The sequence below is a fragment of the Budorcas taxicolor genome, chromosome 5 (assembly GCF_023091745.1).
Source record: "Budorcas taxicolor isolate Tak-1 chromosome 5, Takin1.1, whole genome shotgun sequence".
NCBI classification, from domain to species: domain Eukaryota; kingdom Metazoa; phylum Chordata; class Mammalia; order Artiodactyla; family Bovidae; genus Budorcas; species Budorcas taxicolor.
In genome coordinates, this window is record NC_068914.1 from 156,159,952 (window position 1) to 156,177,850 (window position 17,899).

Here is a 17,899-nt window from a genome sequence, read left to right on the forward strand (position 1 = left end):
AGTCCCTGCCACATGCGTCAGTCTCATCTGCAAAGTGGGGGGCCGGAGCAGTGTCTGTGACTGGGGCCAATTAGCCACTTGGATAGCCATATCACGCTCCACAGGGTTTAATATCCATGAGATAAAGTTCTCACGAATGTGCATGGTCCCCACTGCTCTGCACCCCATGGAGGGCAGGCAGGCAGGCAGGGCGGGCTCTATCTCGTACCAACATTCGCACACGCTTCCCGCGTAGACAGAGACCTGTTCTGCCAAGAGTCCAGGCAGCAGCTGCAGCCAGGGCCATTGGGTCGGGCTGAAGGCTGGAAGCCAGGCCCACCAGGAGCTGACCAGCTGCGGGTGGCTGTCCACACAGACCCTGGGCCCGTAGAGCTGGGCCTTCAGTAGGTAACACGAGGCAGGGGTGCTGGGCCAGAGGAGGGGCCTGGCACCCCCAGTGCTGGGGCCAGGGGCTCTCTTGGCGTGGACAGAGCTCCCTGAAGTCCCGAAGGGCAGGTGTGGGCCCTGGTCACGCCTCGTGGGCTGTCTCTGGGAAGAAGAGCTCACGGCATCGCTGCACCGTGTCCTGCGGCGACACCACGCTGTGGCCGACCGTCCGGGGGTCAGTGTAGATCTCAAAGTCGTTCCCGCCCTGCACACCGAGGAAGGGCAGTGAAGGCATGTGTACACGCGTGGTGCCTGGAGGAGGCTCCCAGGCTCGGGGACCAACACCCACCTGGGCCTGGGGTCCCCTCCCCACACTGGCTCCTACAAAGCTGCTCCTCCGGCCCCCTCAGAACCGCCAGGAGGCCCACCTTCTTCATGACATGGGCCCTGACTTGCTCTGTGACACGGGGCACGTGTCCAACCAGCTGTGGGTCCCAGCCTTCCAATCTGTATAATGGGGCTGGTGAACTCTGACTGCTTTCTGGGAGTTTCCCAGGAGGTGTGTCCCATTATCCCGTGTCCTGGCCCTGATCCGGGGGGGTAGGGGGACCTGGGCCGAGCCTGAGGCACACTTACAGGGCTGGTCTCGTTCCCAAAGAAATGGATGGTGTCGAAGCAGTCCTGGTCCAGGCTGTCCAGGCAGTAGCGCTTGTCCCAGCCCTCGGGGAAGACGTCAAAGCTGATCATGCCTCCTGCAGGGTGTGGGGAGTCGGGCAGACGAGGTGAGCAGAGGGGTGGCTCACGGGGCCTTGGGCAAGGCCCTTCATTTGTTCATTCATTTCAACAATGCCTGAGTGCCTAATGAGCACCAGGTGCAGGGCACAGACAGGCTCAGGATCCTCACGGGGTTACGATCCAGGTGGGAGGAGGGGTGGGAAGTGACCAGACCACCTCTCAGCTCATGTAAGTCAATGGCAGGGGTCAGGGGTGGAGGGGTAGGGAAGCTCCCCAGCTGGTGTGTTCGGGGGACAGCTCTCCAAGAAGGTGACACTGAGCTGAGACCTCAACCAGAGTGGCAGCTGGCCGGGAGCCATATGATCCTCAGGGCAGAGAAGGGGTGTGCAGGGCCTGAATTTCATTAAAGTCAGAGGGAGCCTCGGAAGGGCTCTAAGCAGGGATGTGACAGGGGCTGTTTGTCCACAAGGCTCCCTCCGGCCACCGTAGGGGGAAGTGGCAGTGAGGGTTGCCTGGGTTTAGGGAAAGCTTTGGGGGCTAGGGTCCCTGCCTGTGTTGGCTCAGCCTGCCCTTGATGCACCTGGGGGACTGGGAAGGGTTTCTGAAAATGCTCAGGGTGCAGCCTGGCCTTGGCAGGGAGGCCCTGCATGGTAGACCTCTCAGGCCCTCCATGGGGCGGACGTACCACGGGAGAATCTCAGTCCTTTGCCGGCAAACTCGGTTTTCAGGGCTTCCACGAACTTCTCCCGGATCTTCTCCTTCTGCAGAAGGGGAGGGAGCAGACTGAGGTTTAGGGGGCCACGTGTGCTGGGCCCTGGGCTGGGCAGACAGTGCCTGTGAGTTCACTGAGCCTGCCAGGTGGAGCTCATGACCCCCACTATACAGATGTGGAAGCTGAGGCTCAGAGAAGGCCGATGCCTTGTTCAGGGTCACCCAACCTCAGAGGCAGGGCCAGAAGTCCTGAAAGTAAATTCAGTGCCAGGTGTGCTAGCGGAATTCGGGCAAGGTATCCTGAAGGAGGCCTTGGAGCAGAGACTCGAGGAGGAGGGCTGAAGGGATGGGACGGTCTGAGTCCTGAGTCACAGTGTCCACCTCAGGGCGGGGCTCAGCCCTGTCAGCTCTGCCCAGCCCAGCCATAGCTCAGAGTGTTAAGAGCCAAGAGCATGCAGAGACCTGTGAGTAAGAGGCACTGGTGGTTTAGCTGCTAAGTCGTGTCCAACTCTTTACGACCCCATGGGTTGTAGCCCACCAGGTTCCTCTGTCCATGGGATCCTCCAGGCAAGAATACTGGAGTGGGTTGCCATTCCCTTCTCCAGGGGATCTTCCTGACCCAGGGATTGAACCCAGGTCTCCCGCATTGCAGGCAGAATCTTTCCCAACTTAGCTATGTGGGAAGTGGCAGCAGGCAAAGAAGTCAGCAGGAGTTTGGGACGATCACAGCACCCATCACGTAGCAATGTGCCTTCATTGAGCACCTTCCACGTGTTCCTGGTTCCTACCCCTCTGGGCGGGACCTTGGAAGCCTGCAGCATATCTATGGACACCAAGAAGGGGACACTCACTCACCAGCCCAGGGATTCCCCAGCCTGGCCTTGCTGGGGCCACAGAGGGGAACAGCTGCACTGGGCCTGGAGGGGAGCGTCTTAGCTGCTGAGCTGACGGGGGCCATGGTCGCGGGAGCAGACGGCAGGCTCGCTGTGGCCGAGGCACCAAGGTGGGCAGCCCCCATCTGGCCACCTCGAAAGATCAGCAGGATGATCAGCACACAGAGGGCCTGGAAGCCAGGCTGGGGAGCTTGGACACATCCCAGGGGACCAAGAGCCACTGAGGATTTCAGAGCACGGGGGTTAAGGCGCCCAGATCTGCACTGTAGTCAGTCAGTGATGGGTAGGACTAGAAACGGAGGAGAGACAGGTGGCGGCCAGCAGTCTGGAGCCTGGAAATGTGGTCCAGGGAGCACATGAGAGATAAAGGCAGGCTGCCTAGGTCCCAAGCCCAGCCGCTGTGCCTCCTGGCTATGACTCTGAGTCAATTTCCTGGGCTTAAAGATGTGTATTGAATGAACCCTGACATACTCTCAAGGGAACAGAGATGAGGGATATAACCTTCCCAGAAAGCCTTGGCTTCCCAGGGAGACCAGCATCTATCAGAGGCCACTCTGTGGGTCCAGTGTTAGTGCTAAGGGTGCCCCAGGCTCAGAATAAATGGTCCAGAGCAGCTGCACTGTCTGTCTCCAGAGAACCAGGCTGGTCACCAGACAGCCCCACATACCAAGTCCAGCCTTAGCAGAGACCAGCACGGTGTCCTCAGGCTGGTTCACATGCTCTCTGGCCTCAATGTCCTCAGACCCTGTCCTCTGAGGCGTCTGAAGGAAGGTAAAACATTAGTATTAGATCTGTGCTGGTGAACTGCACACAGATCAGAAGGTTCATGTCCCTCTCCAGTATCAGAAAAGGGCAGAACAAGACCCAAAATATAAGAGAAGACCCTGAGGGCTGTGGGAAGAGTCAGTGTGTTCCACCTCATAAGATGGGAACTGTGATTATTCCCACTTTACAGGTGAGAAAACAGAGGCACGCAGCAGAGAAGCCCCTTTTCCAGGTTGCTGGGCAAGTCAGAGGTGGAGCTGGGATGGGAAACCTGGGTGGTTCGAGACAGGGCCACCTCTCCATGTGTGTGTGGGAGGAGGTTCTTGGCCAGTGCTCAATCACACACTCCAACAAGGAAGTCTCCATGCCCGCGGGCACTGCCTGTGGGCCTTGGGGCCCCGGGAGGGAATGGGGATGAGCTGGATAAGCTGGGAGTTGTCACCAAGTCCCACACAGCCTCTGGGAAACATCAGAAGGAAGCAAGCAGAAGGCCAAGTTCAAATCTTTGGGCTGCAACTCATTCCCTACATAACCTTGGGCAAGTCACTTTTCTCTGAGCCTCAATTTCCTCATTCATAAAATGGGGATAACATCATCTATTTCATTCAAAAAGTATGTCTCGAGCACTTTTGTCAGGCTTATGCTGGGCCCATGGATCTAGCAGGCAACAGCCACAGAAATCCCAGCCCTGAAGGAGCTTACAGCTTTACTGAAAGAGACAGATAACCAAGATGTAAAAACAGGTGATGCCCTGGATTAGTGGGTGGTAAAGGCTGCCTGGGAAGAAAGAAAACTTTGAAGAGGAGGAAGTACAAGGAGGCACTGGGTTATGTGTCATGCTTAGGGAAGGTGATACTGGCAAGGTGACAAAGAGGTGACACTTGAGCAGATGTGATGGAGGTGAGAAGACACAGCCCTGAAGCAGGAGAGTCTGCTGTCTCTAGAATGAGCAGGGAGGGCATGGCTACGGCAGAGACAGCAAAGGGGGGAGCAGAAGGGCAGGCCAGGGCACCTCCCTGGCGCTCCAGTGGCTGAGAATACGCCTTGCAATGCAGGGGACAGGGGTGCCACCCCTGTTCAGGGAACTAGATCCCACATGTTGCGAGGAAGACCTGAGGCAGCCAATAAATAGTTTAAAAAGGGCAGCCAGTGGGAAGGTCAGAGACGGGCTGATATGAAAAGGCCTGGGGGACGGCCTCCAGCCCTGAGAGCGGAGGGCAGGGAGTGATGAGCAACATCCAAGTCAAGGTCAGTGGGGGCAGTGCACCCAAAGGTGACAGGCACCTTGGTGTGTTCCAAAGACAGACACACAGGGAGAGGGTATCTGAGCCAGGCAGACCCCTCAGGGCTCCAGAGACCACGGGAGATTGGCCGGGGGCCCATGGAAGGACTGTCAGGCAGGGCAGCCAGATGTGCTTCAGAAGGTTCTCAGTGGCGCTGCTGGAGAACAGGTGGGCAGGGTGCAGAGGCACACACAGGGGTGAAGGGATTTTTTTTTGAGACCAACTTGGGCGGCTGAAACCCCAGGAATTACTGTTGGGCTCTATGGGGTGGGAAGGTGGAAGAGATGCCCCAGGTGTTGGCTCAGGCGAGCAGGCGGCTGGTGGTCCTGGTCGCCAAGGGCAGTGACCGAGCCAGCAGTGCTGGGAAGACACAGAAGTGCCGACAACCATGGCACAGAGCGGGTGTCCGAAAGGGTACCGGTCGAATCAGAACAGCCTGGCACCACCGACCCTTTTCACGGATGAGAAAATAAAGGCTCAGAGAGGTCAAGTGACTGAGGTCCTAGAGACTAAGGCTGACAGTGGGTGGTGGCACCTTGTCTAGTTCGGAGAACTCAATTCGCTCCTCCAGGGTGCAGCTCCGGCCGATGGGCGAGATGTTCAGCATGCCGTTCCGGAACTCGATGAAGGTCCCACTGGGGGCGAGGGGGCGGGTAGAGGGGCGGGGAGGCGGAGCCAGAGAGAAGAAGGACCCTGAATTCAAATCCAGTCCCACCGGGACTTCACCGGGGACACGCATCCACCCCTGGGCAAGTCAGAGCCCGTCTGCGAGAGCCCAGGCCCACCACTCCCATTCCGGGGAGGGGGCCCAGGAGGGGCGGGGTCTCACCGCTTCTTGGGCAGTCTGAGCAGGGCCATGTAGCGGAGGCAGAAGTTAATCAAGTCCTGCAGGAGCTCTTCCCCCAGGTGGTTCTGGATGGTCTGGGCAAGGGACACAGGGCTCTGAGGGTAGTGGGCACGGCGCCCCTCCCCCCACAGGACAGAAGGCACCCAGGGACTGTTCCACTGTGGAAAAGTGTCCCAAGACCCAGGGGGAGAGGCAGGGCACCGACCTGCTTGGAGAGCAGCCGTCCATGCTTATACTGCACTGTCCCGTTCTCAGCAAACACATAATCAAACTTCTCGATAACTTCAGGTCCACATAGAGGCCAGAGGGAAAGACACAGTGTGAGACCAGATACCCAGAGCCAAAGAGAGAGGTGAAACCCACACTCCTTGGTCTGGCATTCAAAGCACCCTTGTTCCATCCCCAACCTGCTTTTCCAGCCTCCTCGCCTTCACAACTTGGTTTTTTTCCAAACATCCACACAAGCCCGTCACAGCCCTGGGCCTTCCCTCCTGCAGCTCCTTCTGCCTGGGATGCCCTCCCCCCTCACTTTTCCTCCAAGCTCCAGTTCCCTCCTCTGGAAGTCCCCTAGGACTTCCCGGCAGAGGACATCATTTCTGTCCTGCACTCCTACAGGCCCTGGGCACAGGAACTTCCCTTCTGTTTTACAACTTCCATCACTGTGCCATCGAGGCTGGCTGCACAGGGGATGTTTTTGACTCTGACTGCCACCAAGAAGTGGCTGGAGCACAGCCAGGAGGCTGCTGTGGGGTCGGGTAGGGGGAGAGCACCCGGACGATGGTGGGGTGATGGAGACACAGATACAGGAGATCAGGGTGCGGGGAGACATTTTTGGACTTGCTGATAAAATAGACAAGGGGTTGGGGAAAGGGGGCTTTCTTAATGGCTCAGATGGTAAAGAATTCACCTGCAATGCAGCAGACCCAGGTTCGATGCCTGGGTCGGGAAGACGACCTGAAGAAGGAAATGGCAATCTACTCCAGTATGCTCGCCTAGAGAATTCCATGGATTCAGGAGCCAGACGGGCTACAGTCCATGGGGTCATAAAGAGTATGACAGGACTGAACAACTAACACTTTCACCCTTGGGGAAAAGTCTCTAGGTCCGCAGAACTGCCAGGATGACTTTAGAATCCTGCTCTGTTAAATGAGATTATCATACCCACCCTAAAGCATAGTTGTGAGGATTAAATGAAAAGAAGTTAATACAAGGTCATTTTCAACCTGTGGTAGCCCACTTTAAAGATGAGGAAATCAAGACTCAGCAGGGAGAACTAGGAAAGGAGACTATGTAAGGGCTGGATTCTGTCTGCTTGGTTCCCTGCTGTTTCTCCAAAGTCAGCACAGTGCCTGGCATATAGTAAGTGTTGAGGTGTTTTTCACTCAGCTGTGTCTGACTTTGTGACCCCATGGACTGTAGCCTGCCAGGATCCTCTGTCCATGGAATTCTCCAGGCAAGAATACCATTCCCTTCCCCAGCAGATCTTCCTGACCCAGGGATTGAACCCAGGTCTCCCACATTGTGGGCAGATTCTTTATCGTCTGAGCCACCAGGGAGGCCTGGCACATAGTAGGTGTTGACCAAATGTTTGTTAAATCCCTGGAGCAAACACCTGCCTATTCACTCGGCTTCCTTTGCCCCACAGAAGCAGGACTGGGTCTTTGAAGGCACATTGCTCCAGGGGTCTCCCAAACTCCCCACACCCTCCACCCCCACCACCCAACTGTGGAATTGGTTCTGGCCTCTCCTTACCTTCATCCCCCTCTCCCAGCTGCTCGGCAATTTTCGAGTAGTCAGAGCCGCCCACCACACCGATCTGCACCCTACTTCGCAACTTCTGCAGGAAGGCAGCCACCTCTGGGTCGATTTTCTGCAGGGGGCAGGGAAGCACAGGCTCCGTCGGCATGTCTGGGCCCTCCACCCAGCCCTCACTCAGGGCTCAGAGTCCTGGGAGCCCATGTTCCACCCAGATCTGGGGCCAGTCAGGGTTTAGAACCCAGATCTCCAAATTAGAAGCGCTTGGGTTCAAACTCTGGCTCAAGTTCCTCAATAGCAGGATGACCTGAGCAAATGGCTTTGCCTTTGCCTCAGTTGTCCCATCTATAAAACGGGGATCACAGTAGAACCTGGAGAGGGTCACTGTTAAGGATTAAATGAGACAGTGCTTGGAAAAACAACCAGCAACTGGCTTCCCTGGTGGCTCAGTGGCAGAGGATCTGCCTGCCAATGCAGGAGACAGAGGGTCATTCCCTGATCCGGGAATATCCTACAGGCCGCGGAGCAACTAAGCCCGTGAGCCACAACTACTCAGCCTGTGCTCTAGGGCCAGAGACATGCAACTACTGAAGCCCAAGAGCCTGTGTTCCACAGGAGAAGGCCCCACACTGAGAAGCCCAAGCACCTGCAAGGAAGAGTAGTCCCTGCTCTCTGCAACTAGAGAAAGCCCTCACTCACAGCAACGAAGACCCAGCACAGTAAAACTAAATAAATAAACAAAACAAAACAAAAACAACTAGTGACTAATCACTTGAAAAGATGTCCCCCCAAGGAAATGTAAACTAATGAGTTTCAGTCCTCGTTACTCAAAGCTGACACTATCTAGGGTGGACATAGGAGAAATGCACTCAGATGTTGCTGGTCAGAGTGTAAATTGGTATAGCCACTTGGAGGGTAATCTGGCAAGATCTAGCAAAACTTTACATGCCAGGACTCGTCACCCAGAATTCCCCGGGTGTATATGTTCACTGGGATGGTTTATAACAGTGAAAAACTGCAAATAAGCTAATCAATTGGAGAATGGCACACAGCTGCTCTGAAATTCTATCCTGTGCTTGCACAGAATAAGGCAGGACTGTGTTCCCAACATGAGAGCACCAAAACCCGCTGTTAATGGTTAAAAGCAAGTTGCAGGAATTTCCCTGGTGGTCCAGCGGGTAAGACACCGAGCTCCCAACGCAGGGGGCCCGGGTTTGATTCAGGGAACTAGATCCTGTGTGCTGCAGTGAAGATCGAAGATTCCATGTGCCGCAACTAAGACCTGGTGCAGCCAAATTAATTATTTAAAAAAATTATGATATCGACTAATTTTTTTAAAGCAAGTTGCTGAAGGGCACACACAGTATGATACCAGTTGCTAAAAACAAACAAACACACACAACTTTGGGATGCGGCTGGGCCGCAATCCTGACTAGTTAGAAGGGACTTTACCCTTCTCTGTTACGCTTTCATTCTTAACAAGAGAATGTGTTTGTGAATATGCGTACAATTAAAAATTAACTTAAAATGTACTATGGACAGATCTTAGGTGGATGGACAGACAGCACTGACACTCTAGTCTTGTTTAGGCCCTGGGAGCAGTGGGAAGGCAAGGTGGCCAGATTGCCTCCTGTGACCCCAGGGCTCTCATTCAGGGGCCGGGATGCTAAGACCAGGCAGGGTTCCTATAAGCCCCTGCCTTGCCACCCAGATCTACTGGCTCCTGCTCTAGGAGATCCCTCAGTAGGTCCTGGTGGACCCAGACCAGAGGGCAAGAAAAGAGGCCTGCTTATCCACGCACCCAGCTGCGGGAAGCAGGGGTTGGGGGGGGTAGATGGGGGTGGGAGGCTCATCCTGAGTTAGATCCAATGGGAGAAAAACTAGGTGTGGAGCAGAGGTTGGAGCATCAACCCAGTGAGATGCTTTTAGAAAGAAAACCACACTCCCACCCACCCTGTACCACAACATCCCTACGGAGACCAGACCAGCCCCCCACCCCTTACCTCCAGGAGGAAGAAGCCCCCAAACTCAGCCTGAATGGTACAGAAGCCCTCCCTCCCTGGAAGAGGAGAATGGAGGTGGGAGAGAAAGTGGGGAAGGGGCTTGAGAAACTAAATGCAGGCCAGCCCGATTTTGCTAAGGGATGGCTCCGAGACCCCCACCGATGGCTCTCGCGCCCCACCGATCGGGACTCTTAACGCTTGGGTGTGTTGTCCTGTATGGAAACCCAAGGTCCAGACGACAGCTCCGGGCTACTGGTGTGACCTAGGGCTGAACTGGGGGTGGGAACCAAGGCTGGGGAGACGGGGGCGGGGGCGGGGGCTGGCGTCCCAAGGCAGGCCTGGCGGGGGAGGGAATTAGGCCCCTGCTCGCAGCTTCTTCCCTCAAGAATCCGACCCATTCCCCTCGCACCCAGGCAGAGAAAGTGGGCGCCGATGCTCGGGGGGGGCTGTGACGTGGGGAATCGGGAGGGCTCATTCCCAGCGTGCAGCCCTGGGGTGTCAGGGGCCGGGTGTTGCAGCAGCCCACGCACGGTCCCAGGGGATCTGGGATCACGCCGCTGCAAGTCACTCATTAGGCTTCTGGGTGTCCGCGTGACACCCCCAACGGGAGCTTCTGAACGAGCGGGGTCCTACCTGGCGAGCCGGCGTGAGGGTCCCGTCCACGTCAAACAGGCAGAGGACGCGCTCCTTCCTGCGGGCGCCCTCAGCGGTGACGGCCATGGTTGCAGCTCCCGGCGCCCAGCTGAGACTATGGCTGGGGCCGCCGGAGCCGCTTGGGATAGAGGACGGACGGGGCGGGGCCTAAGGGGGCGGGGCCAGCAGGCAGATCGGAGAGCGCCAAATTGGGAAGGGGCGTGGCCCGGATGCGGCCGACACCGGGCCTGCGCTGACGTGGGACGAGAATTCTGATGGCACTAAACGGAGAAGGGCCGTGGCATCGGGAGGGGCAAAACCTCGCAGGTTCCGTCAGTTCAGTTAGTTTAGTCGTTCTGTCGTGTCCGACTCTTTCCGGACCCCAAGAAATGCAGCACGCCAGGCTTCCCTCGGATTTTACCAAGCCGAACCGGAGGCGGGCCTAGGCCTCGGCCCGGAAGTGAGGGATGGAACCCGGAAGGAAGGGGCGGGGCCAGCTTTGGCCCTTGGCGGGGTGGTTCCGACGGCAAGTGGGGGCGGGGCGGGGGCGAGGCCTCGATCCCGCAGTGCAGAGTCCGCGGGCGAGGCGGGGCTCAGCGCCCCGCCCCCTCCCTCTAGCAGTAGGTCTCCCCTGCCCCTCTCTGCCCAGTCCGCCACTCACCCCCGGGCAGTCAGTGCCTCTAGGGCTCACCCCCTCCCTCCTAATGCCTTTGACCTACAGATCTCCAGCTTTAAGAAATCTGATGGCCTTTGCTCAAGGCTCTGTACTTTGCCGAATGGCCTTCCCTGACCCTTCTCCAGCTGTCATTCTGCCCACCCCATGAAGTGAAATGAAATGAAATCGCTCAGTCGTGTCCGACTCTTTGCGACCCGATGGACTGTGGCCTACGAGGTTTCTCCATCCGTGGAATTTTCTAGACAAGAATACTGGAGTGGGTTGCCATTTCCTTCTCCAGGGGATCTTCCCGACCCAGGGATCGAACCTGGGTCTTCTGCATTGTAAACAGATGCTTTTACCGTCTGAGCCACCAGGGAATCCCGTCCACCCCTATAAGGTGTAGCTAATGGTTTACTTTCTTTAAGAAACCTTAAGACTTCAGGCCTTCACTGCAGGGGGCACAGGTTCCATCCCTGGTCGGAGAACTAGGATTCCCTGCCAGCCGTGCGCTGCACTGCCAAAAAAAAAAAAAGTATATATGAAAAAAAGAAATTTCTTGGACCCCTCTCTATTCACAACTATTTAACCATCACGGTGACTTCTTCCCAGGTTCACCATCTATGTGACTTTGGACAAGTTACTTGACCGCTCCAAGGCTCTTACAGATGTGTTTCCATATGTAATGGAGAAGGAAATGGCAACCCACTCCAGTACTCTTGCTTGGAGAATCCCATGGAGGGAGGAGCCTGGTGGGCTACAGTCCATGGGGTTGCAAAGAGTCAGATAGGACTGAGTGACTTCACTTTCACTTTTCCATCTGTAAAATGAAAAGAACACCACCTATTTTGTAGGGTTGCTTTGCTCATGAGAAAGAGCCCACAAAGTAGCCCCTCTCTGGATGTTGGTTTTACGGCAAATTTCAAAGTTCTTTCTGCTCTTGGAAATGCATTGGCCCCAGCTTTCTCCTCTCTAAGATTCTTTGTTTCCTCCTTAGAAGCCAGAACCAAAGCCCCACCTCCACTCCCCTCTGTATCCCGATGGGTTGGTTGCCTGCGTAGGCAGGCATTTTTGCTACACCCACCATCTTTACCCTGATACCTGTGATTGCCTCTGGTTGTTTTGGTCATACTGAGACACATGTATCCATTGCTGGCCAAAATCTTGGTTTTCTCTGCCTGCTGAAGCATAATAAAAAAAATACAGAGACAGAGTTTAGAGGAAGTAGAAAGGTGGCTTTAATTCTCAGCCAGTGGAGAGGGGAATACAGTGGGCTAATGCCTCAAGAACTGTGCCCCCTCATTCAGGAGTCTAGGGGCTTGTATAAGATAAAGGAGCTGGTGATGAGAACAAAGGTGTTAGGATCTTGACTTCTTCCTCTCGCATTGTTTCAAAGACAGTCATAGACTGGCTGTCAGTAATCCAATAATTGAGTCTGGCTCTGTGGCCTTCTTTCTGATATGTACCTACAAAGGGAAAGGTGTTGTAAGGATAAACACCAGATACTGGGTGTATTTAGCATAGAGTCAAAGGAAAAATAGGTGTGAACTGTAGCTCCTACAGAAGTTCAGTTCAGTTCAGTTCAGTTGCTCAGTCGTGTCCGACTCTTTCCAACCCCATGAATCGCAGCACGCCAGGCCTCCCTGTCCATCACCAACTCCCGGAGTTCACTCAAACTCATGTCCATCGAGTCAATGATGCCATCCAGCCATCTCATCCTCTGTCGTCCCCTTAAAAAAGCAAGCTTAGTTATAAACATGCACAGTTAGGAGCAGTTTAAAAAAAAGGGCTTCCCTGATGGCTCAAATAGTAAAGAATCTGCTTGCAATGCAGGAGACACTGGTGACTTGGGTCCGATCCCTGGGTCGGGAAGACTCCCCTGGAGGAAGAAATGGCAATCCACTCCAGTATTCCTGCCTGGAGAACCCCATGGATAGAGCCCATGGCTATAGTCCCTGGGGTCACAAAGAGTGGGACAGGACTGAAGTGACTGAGCGCACAAAGTGAAACAAACACTAGGAACGTTCGCGCCTGCTCACTGTTCTCTTTATCCTCTTAGTCCTCAGGAAAGGGAAAGAGAAAAACTCATTCTTTTTTCTTTCTTACTGAAACACATCCACACACCTGTGAGTAAATGCTCTTGATAGGCCTGTTTGTTTTCCCGTCTTGGTAGCTGTGGTACCCTGGGGAGATCCCTGGAGGCAGAGTCCGGAGAACTGCAGTGAGGTGTCTGATAATTTAGGGTCTTGGACAGGTCACCTTCCTTTGCTAGGCTTCAGTTTCTTCATCTACATTAATGAGGATGTAATCCTGGCCTGTTAGGACTGTGAGACCATTGTGGCCAGGGAGTGTTGCCTGGCATCCTCTTGCAGAGAATACCATACCTGACTCTGTGTTGGAACTGTTTCTTTTGACTTGCTTTTCATCGCTGTTACTATAATCATACATAATGGCCTGTCGCAGAGGACCCTGCCCCTCTACCTGACTGTTAAACTAAAGAAAAGCAAAGTGAAGTGGCTCAGTCGTGTCTGACTCTGTGACCCCATGGACTGTAGTCTGCCAGGCTCCTCCATCCATGGGATTTTCCAGTCAAGAGTCCGGGAGTGGGTAGCCTTTCCCTTCTCCAGGGCATCTTCCCAACCCAGGGATGGAACCCAGGTCTCCCTCATTGCATGTGGATTCTTTACCAGCTGAGCCACAAGGGAAGTCCTGTTAAACTAAAGGACCTTTGTTTAGCTCACAGGGAGATTATCTGACCCTGCTCACCTGTGAAAAGAAGAGATTAACATACCCCTTCCACAGGCTTCCCAGCTGGCTCAGTGGTCAAGAACCTGGCTGCCAGTGCAGGAGATGCAGGTTTGATCCCTGGGTTGGGAAGATCCCCTGGAGAAGGAAATGGCTACCTAGTCCAGTATTTTTGCCTGGGAAATCCTATGGACAGAGGAGCCTGGCGGGCCCAGACCATGGGTTGCTCAAGAGCCAGACATGACTTAGGGACTAATCAACTACAACAAAGGAGCCATAACTAGAGAGGCAAAGGGAAAAATCTTTCTTTCCAGTCCCTGCAGCAGAGTTTGTTTTAGTCATTAAACAACACGTTGGGCCAGATACCATTATGGGTCCCAGCAACACTGCAGCAACAAAACCAGAGTGCTGACTGCGGTGACTAAGCATGCACGGGATGTGTGGGATCTCAGTTCCCTGACCAGAGATCCCTGGAAGCAAGGAGGCTTAACCTCGGGACCACTGGGGAAGTCCCAGGAAGCTTTTGTTTTTTGTTGGATGCAGATAGCAAATGGAACCCTCTCGGAGGAAGTGAAGACTGAACTCTTTTTCTGCACTTCCTGTTCCTTCTAGATCTGGCCTCTGGGACTCTGGGTGTTCCCAGGGCCCAAGACCCCTCCCAGGATCTACCTAGTTTACAGGCAGTTGGTGGGGCTGGAACTACCTAAATCAGTCTCTAATATCTCACAGTCAATACCTGTTCCTTTGCTTAAGAATTCCTATAGAGATTTCCCTGGTGATCCAGTTGCTAAGACTCTATGCTCCCATGGAGGAGGCCTGGGTTCGATTCCTGGTCAGGGACTAGATCCTACATGTTGCAACTAAGACCCAGTGCAGCCAAATAAAAAAAGTTAAAAATATATGTTACAAAGTAAAACGTACTATATGATTTCAGTTAAAAAAATGAAGATATATGGGCATGGGAAATGCATAAATTGTGATATATTCCTACAATGCTATACAAAATAACAATGAAAAGAAATGAATTAGCCCTCATGTATCAGCTACATAGAGCTCAAAATTATATAGCTGAGCAAAAAAAAAAGAAAAACAGTAAGAAAAGAAAGAATTCCTATAATATCCATCACATGCTCAGTCGTGTCTGACTCTTTACGACCCTCATGGCCAGGCTTCTCTGTCCATGGGATTTTCCAGGCAAGAAAACTGGAGTGGCTTGCCATTTCCTTCTCCAGGGGATATCTCCCACGCAGAGATTGAACCCTAGTCTCCTGCATGGCAGTTCAGTTCAATTCAGTCGCTCAGTTGTGTCCAACTCTTTGCAACCACATGAACCGCAGCATGGCAGGCCTCCCTGTCCATCACCAACTCCCAGAGTTTACCCAAACTCATGTACATTGAGTCGCTGATGCCATCCAACCATCTCATCCTCTGTCATCCCCTTCTCCTCCTGCCCTCAATCTTTCTCAGCATCAGGGTCTTTACCAATGAGTCAGCACTTCACATCAGATGGCCAAAGTACTGGAATTTCAGCTTCAGCATCAGTGCTTCCAATGAACACCCAGGACTCATCTCCTTTAGGATGGACTGGTTGGATCTCCTTGCAGTCTAAGGGACTCTCAAGAGTCTTCTCCAGCACCACAGTTCTAAAGCATCAATTCTTCGGCATTCAGCTTTCTTCACAGTCCAACTCTCACATCCATACATGACCACTGGAAAATCCATAGCCTTGACTAGACAGACCTTTGTTGACAAAGTAATGTCTCTGCTTTTTAATATGCTGTCTAGGTTGACCATAACTTTCCTTCCAAGGAGTAAGCGTCTTTTAATTTCATGGCTACAATCACCATCTGCAGTGATTTTGGGGCCAAAACAAATAAAGTCAGCCACTATTTCCACTGTTTCCCCAACTATTTGCCATGAAGTGATGGGACCAGGTGCCATGATCTTCGTTTTCTGAATGTTGAGCTTTAAGCCAACTTTTTCACTCTCCTCTTTCACTTTCATCAAGAGGCTTTTTAGTTCCTCTTCACTTTCTGCCATAAGGGTGGTGTCATCTGCATATCTGAGGTTATTGATATTTCTCCCGGCAATCTTGATTCCAGCTTGTGCTTCTTCCAGCCCAGCGTTTCTCATGATGTACTCTGCATATAAGTTAAATAAGCAGGGTGACAATATACAGCCTTGACGCACTCCTTTTCTTATTTGGAACCAGTCTGTTTTTCCATGTCCAGTTCTAACTGTTGCTTCCTGACCTGCATACAGATATCTCAAGAGGCGGGTCAGGTGGTATGTTATTCCCATCTCTTGATGAATTTTCCACAGTTTATTGTGATCCACACAGTCAAAGGCTTTGCCATAGTCAGTAAAGCAGAAATAGATGCTTTTGCGGAACTCTCTTGCTTTTTCGATGATCCATTGGATGTTGGCAATTTGACCTCTGGTTCCTCTGCCTTTTCTAAATCCAGCTTGAACATCCAGAAATTCATGTATTGCTGAAGCCTGGCTTGGAGAATTTTGAGCATTACTAACTAGTGTGTGAGATGAGTGCAATTGTGCAGTAGTTTGAGCATTCTTTGGCACTGCCCTTCTTTGGGATTGGAATGAAAACTGACCTTTTCCAGTCCTGTGGCCACTGCTGAGTTTTCCAAATTTGCTGGCGTATTGAGTGCAGCACTTTCACAGCATCATCTTTTAGGATTTGAAATAGCTCAACTGGAATCCCATTACCTCAACCAGCTTTGTTCGTAGTGATGCTTTCTAAGGCCCACTTGACTTCACATTCCAGAATGTCTGGCTCTAGGTGAGTGATCACACCATTGTGGTTATCCGGTTCATGAAGATGTTTTTTGTACAGTTCTTCTGTGTATTCTTGCCACCTCTTCTTAATATCTTCTGCTTCTGTTAGGTCCATACCATTTCTGTCCTTTATTGAGCCCATCTTTGCATGAAATATTCCCTTGGTATCTCTAATTTTCTTGAAGAGATCTCTTGTCTTTCCCATTCTGTTGTTTTCCTCTATTTCTTTGCATTGATCACTGAGGAAGGCTTTCTTATCTCTCCTTGCTGTTCTTCGGAACTCTGCATTCAAATGGCTATATCTTTCCTTTCCTCCTTTACTTTTTGCTTCTCTTCTTTTCACAGCTATTTGTAAGGCCTCCTCAGATAGCCATTTTGCTTTTTTGTATTTCTTTTCCATGGGGATGGTCGTGATCCCTGTCTCCTGTACGATATCTTGAACTTCTGTCCATAGTTCATCAGGCACTCTATCTATCAGATCCAGTCCCTTAAATCTATTTCTCACTTCCACTGTATAATCATAAGGGATTTGATTTAGGTCATACCTGAGTGGTCTAGTGGTTTTCCCTACTTTTTTCAATTTAAGTGTGAATTTGGCAATGAAGAGTTCATCATCTGAGCCAATGTCAGCTCCACAGTCTTGTTTTTGCTGACTGCCTGCATTGCAAGCAGATACTTTATTGTTTGAGCCCTCAGGGAAGCCCCAGGGAGCTGGTTAAATACAGATACCTCCATCCCACCCCCAGCTCTGGGATCTAGAAGCCTTAGGGTGGGGCCCACAACACAGGACAGGTTATTCCCTTTAGGGGTTGGATACACTTTTCCAAAGACAAACAAAAATCAGCCAGTACCTTAGATCTTTAGTGAACCCGAGTTTCCTTACAAGTACCTTTCACAGTCTCACCACAATCCATTTCACAGATTCAGTTCAGTTCAGTTCACTCGGTCAGTCATGTCTGACTCTTTGCGACCCCATGAATCCCAGCACTCCAGGCCTCCCTGTCCATCACCAACTCCCAGAGTTTACCCAAACTCATGTCCATTGAGTCGCTGATGCCATCCAACCATCTCACCCTCTGTCATCCCTTTTCCTCCTGCCCCTAATCCCTCCCAGCATCAGGATCTATTCCAATGAGTCAACTCTTCACATGAGGTGGCCAAAGTATTGGAGTTTCAGCTTCAGCATCAGTCCTTCCAATGAACACCCAGGACTCATCTCCTTTAGGATGGACTGGTTGGATCTCCTTGCAGTCTAAGGGACTCTCAAGAGTCTTCTCCAACACCACAGTTCAAAAGCATCAATTCTTCGGTGCTCAGCTTTCTTCACAGTCCAAATCTCACATCCACACATGACCACAGGAAAAACCATAGCCTTAACTAGACGGACCTTTGTTGGCAAAGTAATGTCTCTGCTTTTTAATATGCTATCTAGTTTGGGCGCAGGAGGGCCGAGAGGAGCTACTCAACGTTCAAGGTCAGGAGGGGCGGTGGTGAGGAGATACCCCTCCTCCAAGGTAAGGAGCAGCAGCTGTGCTTGGCTGGAGCAGCCGTGAAGAGATACCCCACGGCCAGGGTAAGAGAAACCCAAGTAAGACCGTAGGTGTTGCAAGAGGGCATCAGAGGGCAGACACACTGAAACCATAATCACAGAAAACTAGTCAAACTAATCACACGGACCACAGCCTTGTCTAACTCAATGAAACCAAGCCATG

General features: G+C 52.5%; 1 protein-coding gene across 3 annotated transcripts; it reads right to left on the reverse strand.

Moving 5' to 3' along the window:
• Positions 1-107: 107 nt before the first annotated feature.
• On the reverse strand, positions 108-10,410 carry PMM1 (phosphomannomutase 1). Of its 3 annotated transcripts, XR_008199370.1 has the most exons (10): positions 9,992-10,410; positions 7,353-7,470; positions 5,806-5,882; positions 5,583-5,674; positions 5,289-5,388; positions 3,373-3,466; positions 2,668-2,838; positions 1,787-1,862; positions 1,003-1,118; positions 108-631 (listed from the first exon to the last, which is right to left on the reverse strand). XR_008199370.1 is itself a non-coding variant. In XM_052640437.1 (8 exons), the coding sequence occupies exons 1-8, from the start codon at positions 10,076-10,078 to the stop codon at positions 509-511; spliced, it is 789 nt and encodes a 262-aa protein (XP_052496397.1). In that variant the 5' UTR covers positions 10,079-10,410; the 3' UTR covers positions 108-508. The 3 variants fall into 3 exon arrangements, 1 of the variants encoding a protein (XP_052496397.1); XR_008199371.1 differs by lacking the exon at positions 2,668-2,838; XM_052640437.1 differs by lacking the exons at positions 2,668-2,838; positions 3,373-3,466.
• Positions 10,411-17,899: the final 7,489 nt, after the last annotated feature.

Coding starts and splice junctions, on each gene's coding strand:
- PMM1 (XM_052640437.1), bottom strand. CDS start 10,078: ATGGCCGTCACCGCTGAGGGCGCCCGCAGGAAGGAGCGCGTCCTCTGC. Junction 1,863..5,288: donor AGTTCTCCGAACTAGACAAG/GTGCCACCACCC, acceptor CCCCTTCTGCAG/AAGGAGAAGATCCGGGAGAA. Junction 632..1,002: donor TTGGGAACGAGACCAGCCCT/GTAAGTGTGCCT, acceptor CTCGGTGTGCAG/GGCGGGAACGACTTTGAGAT.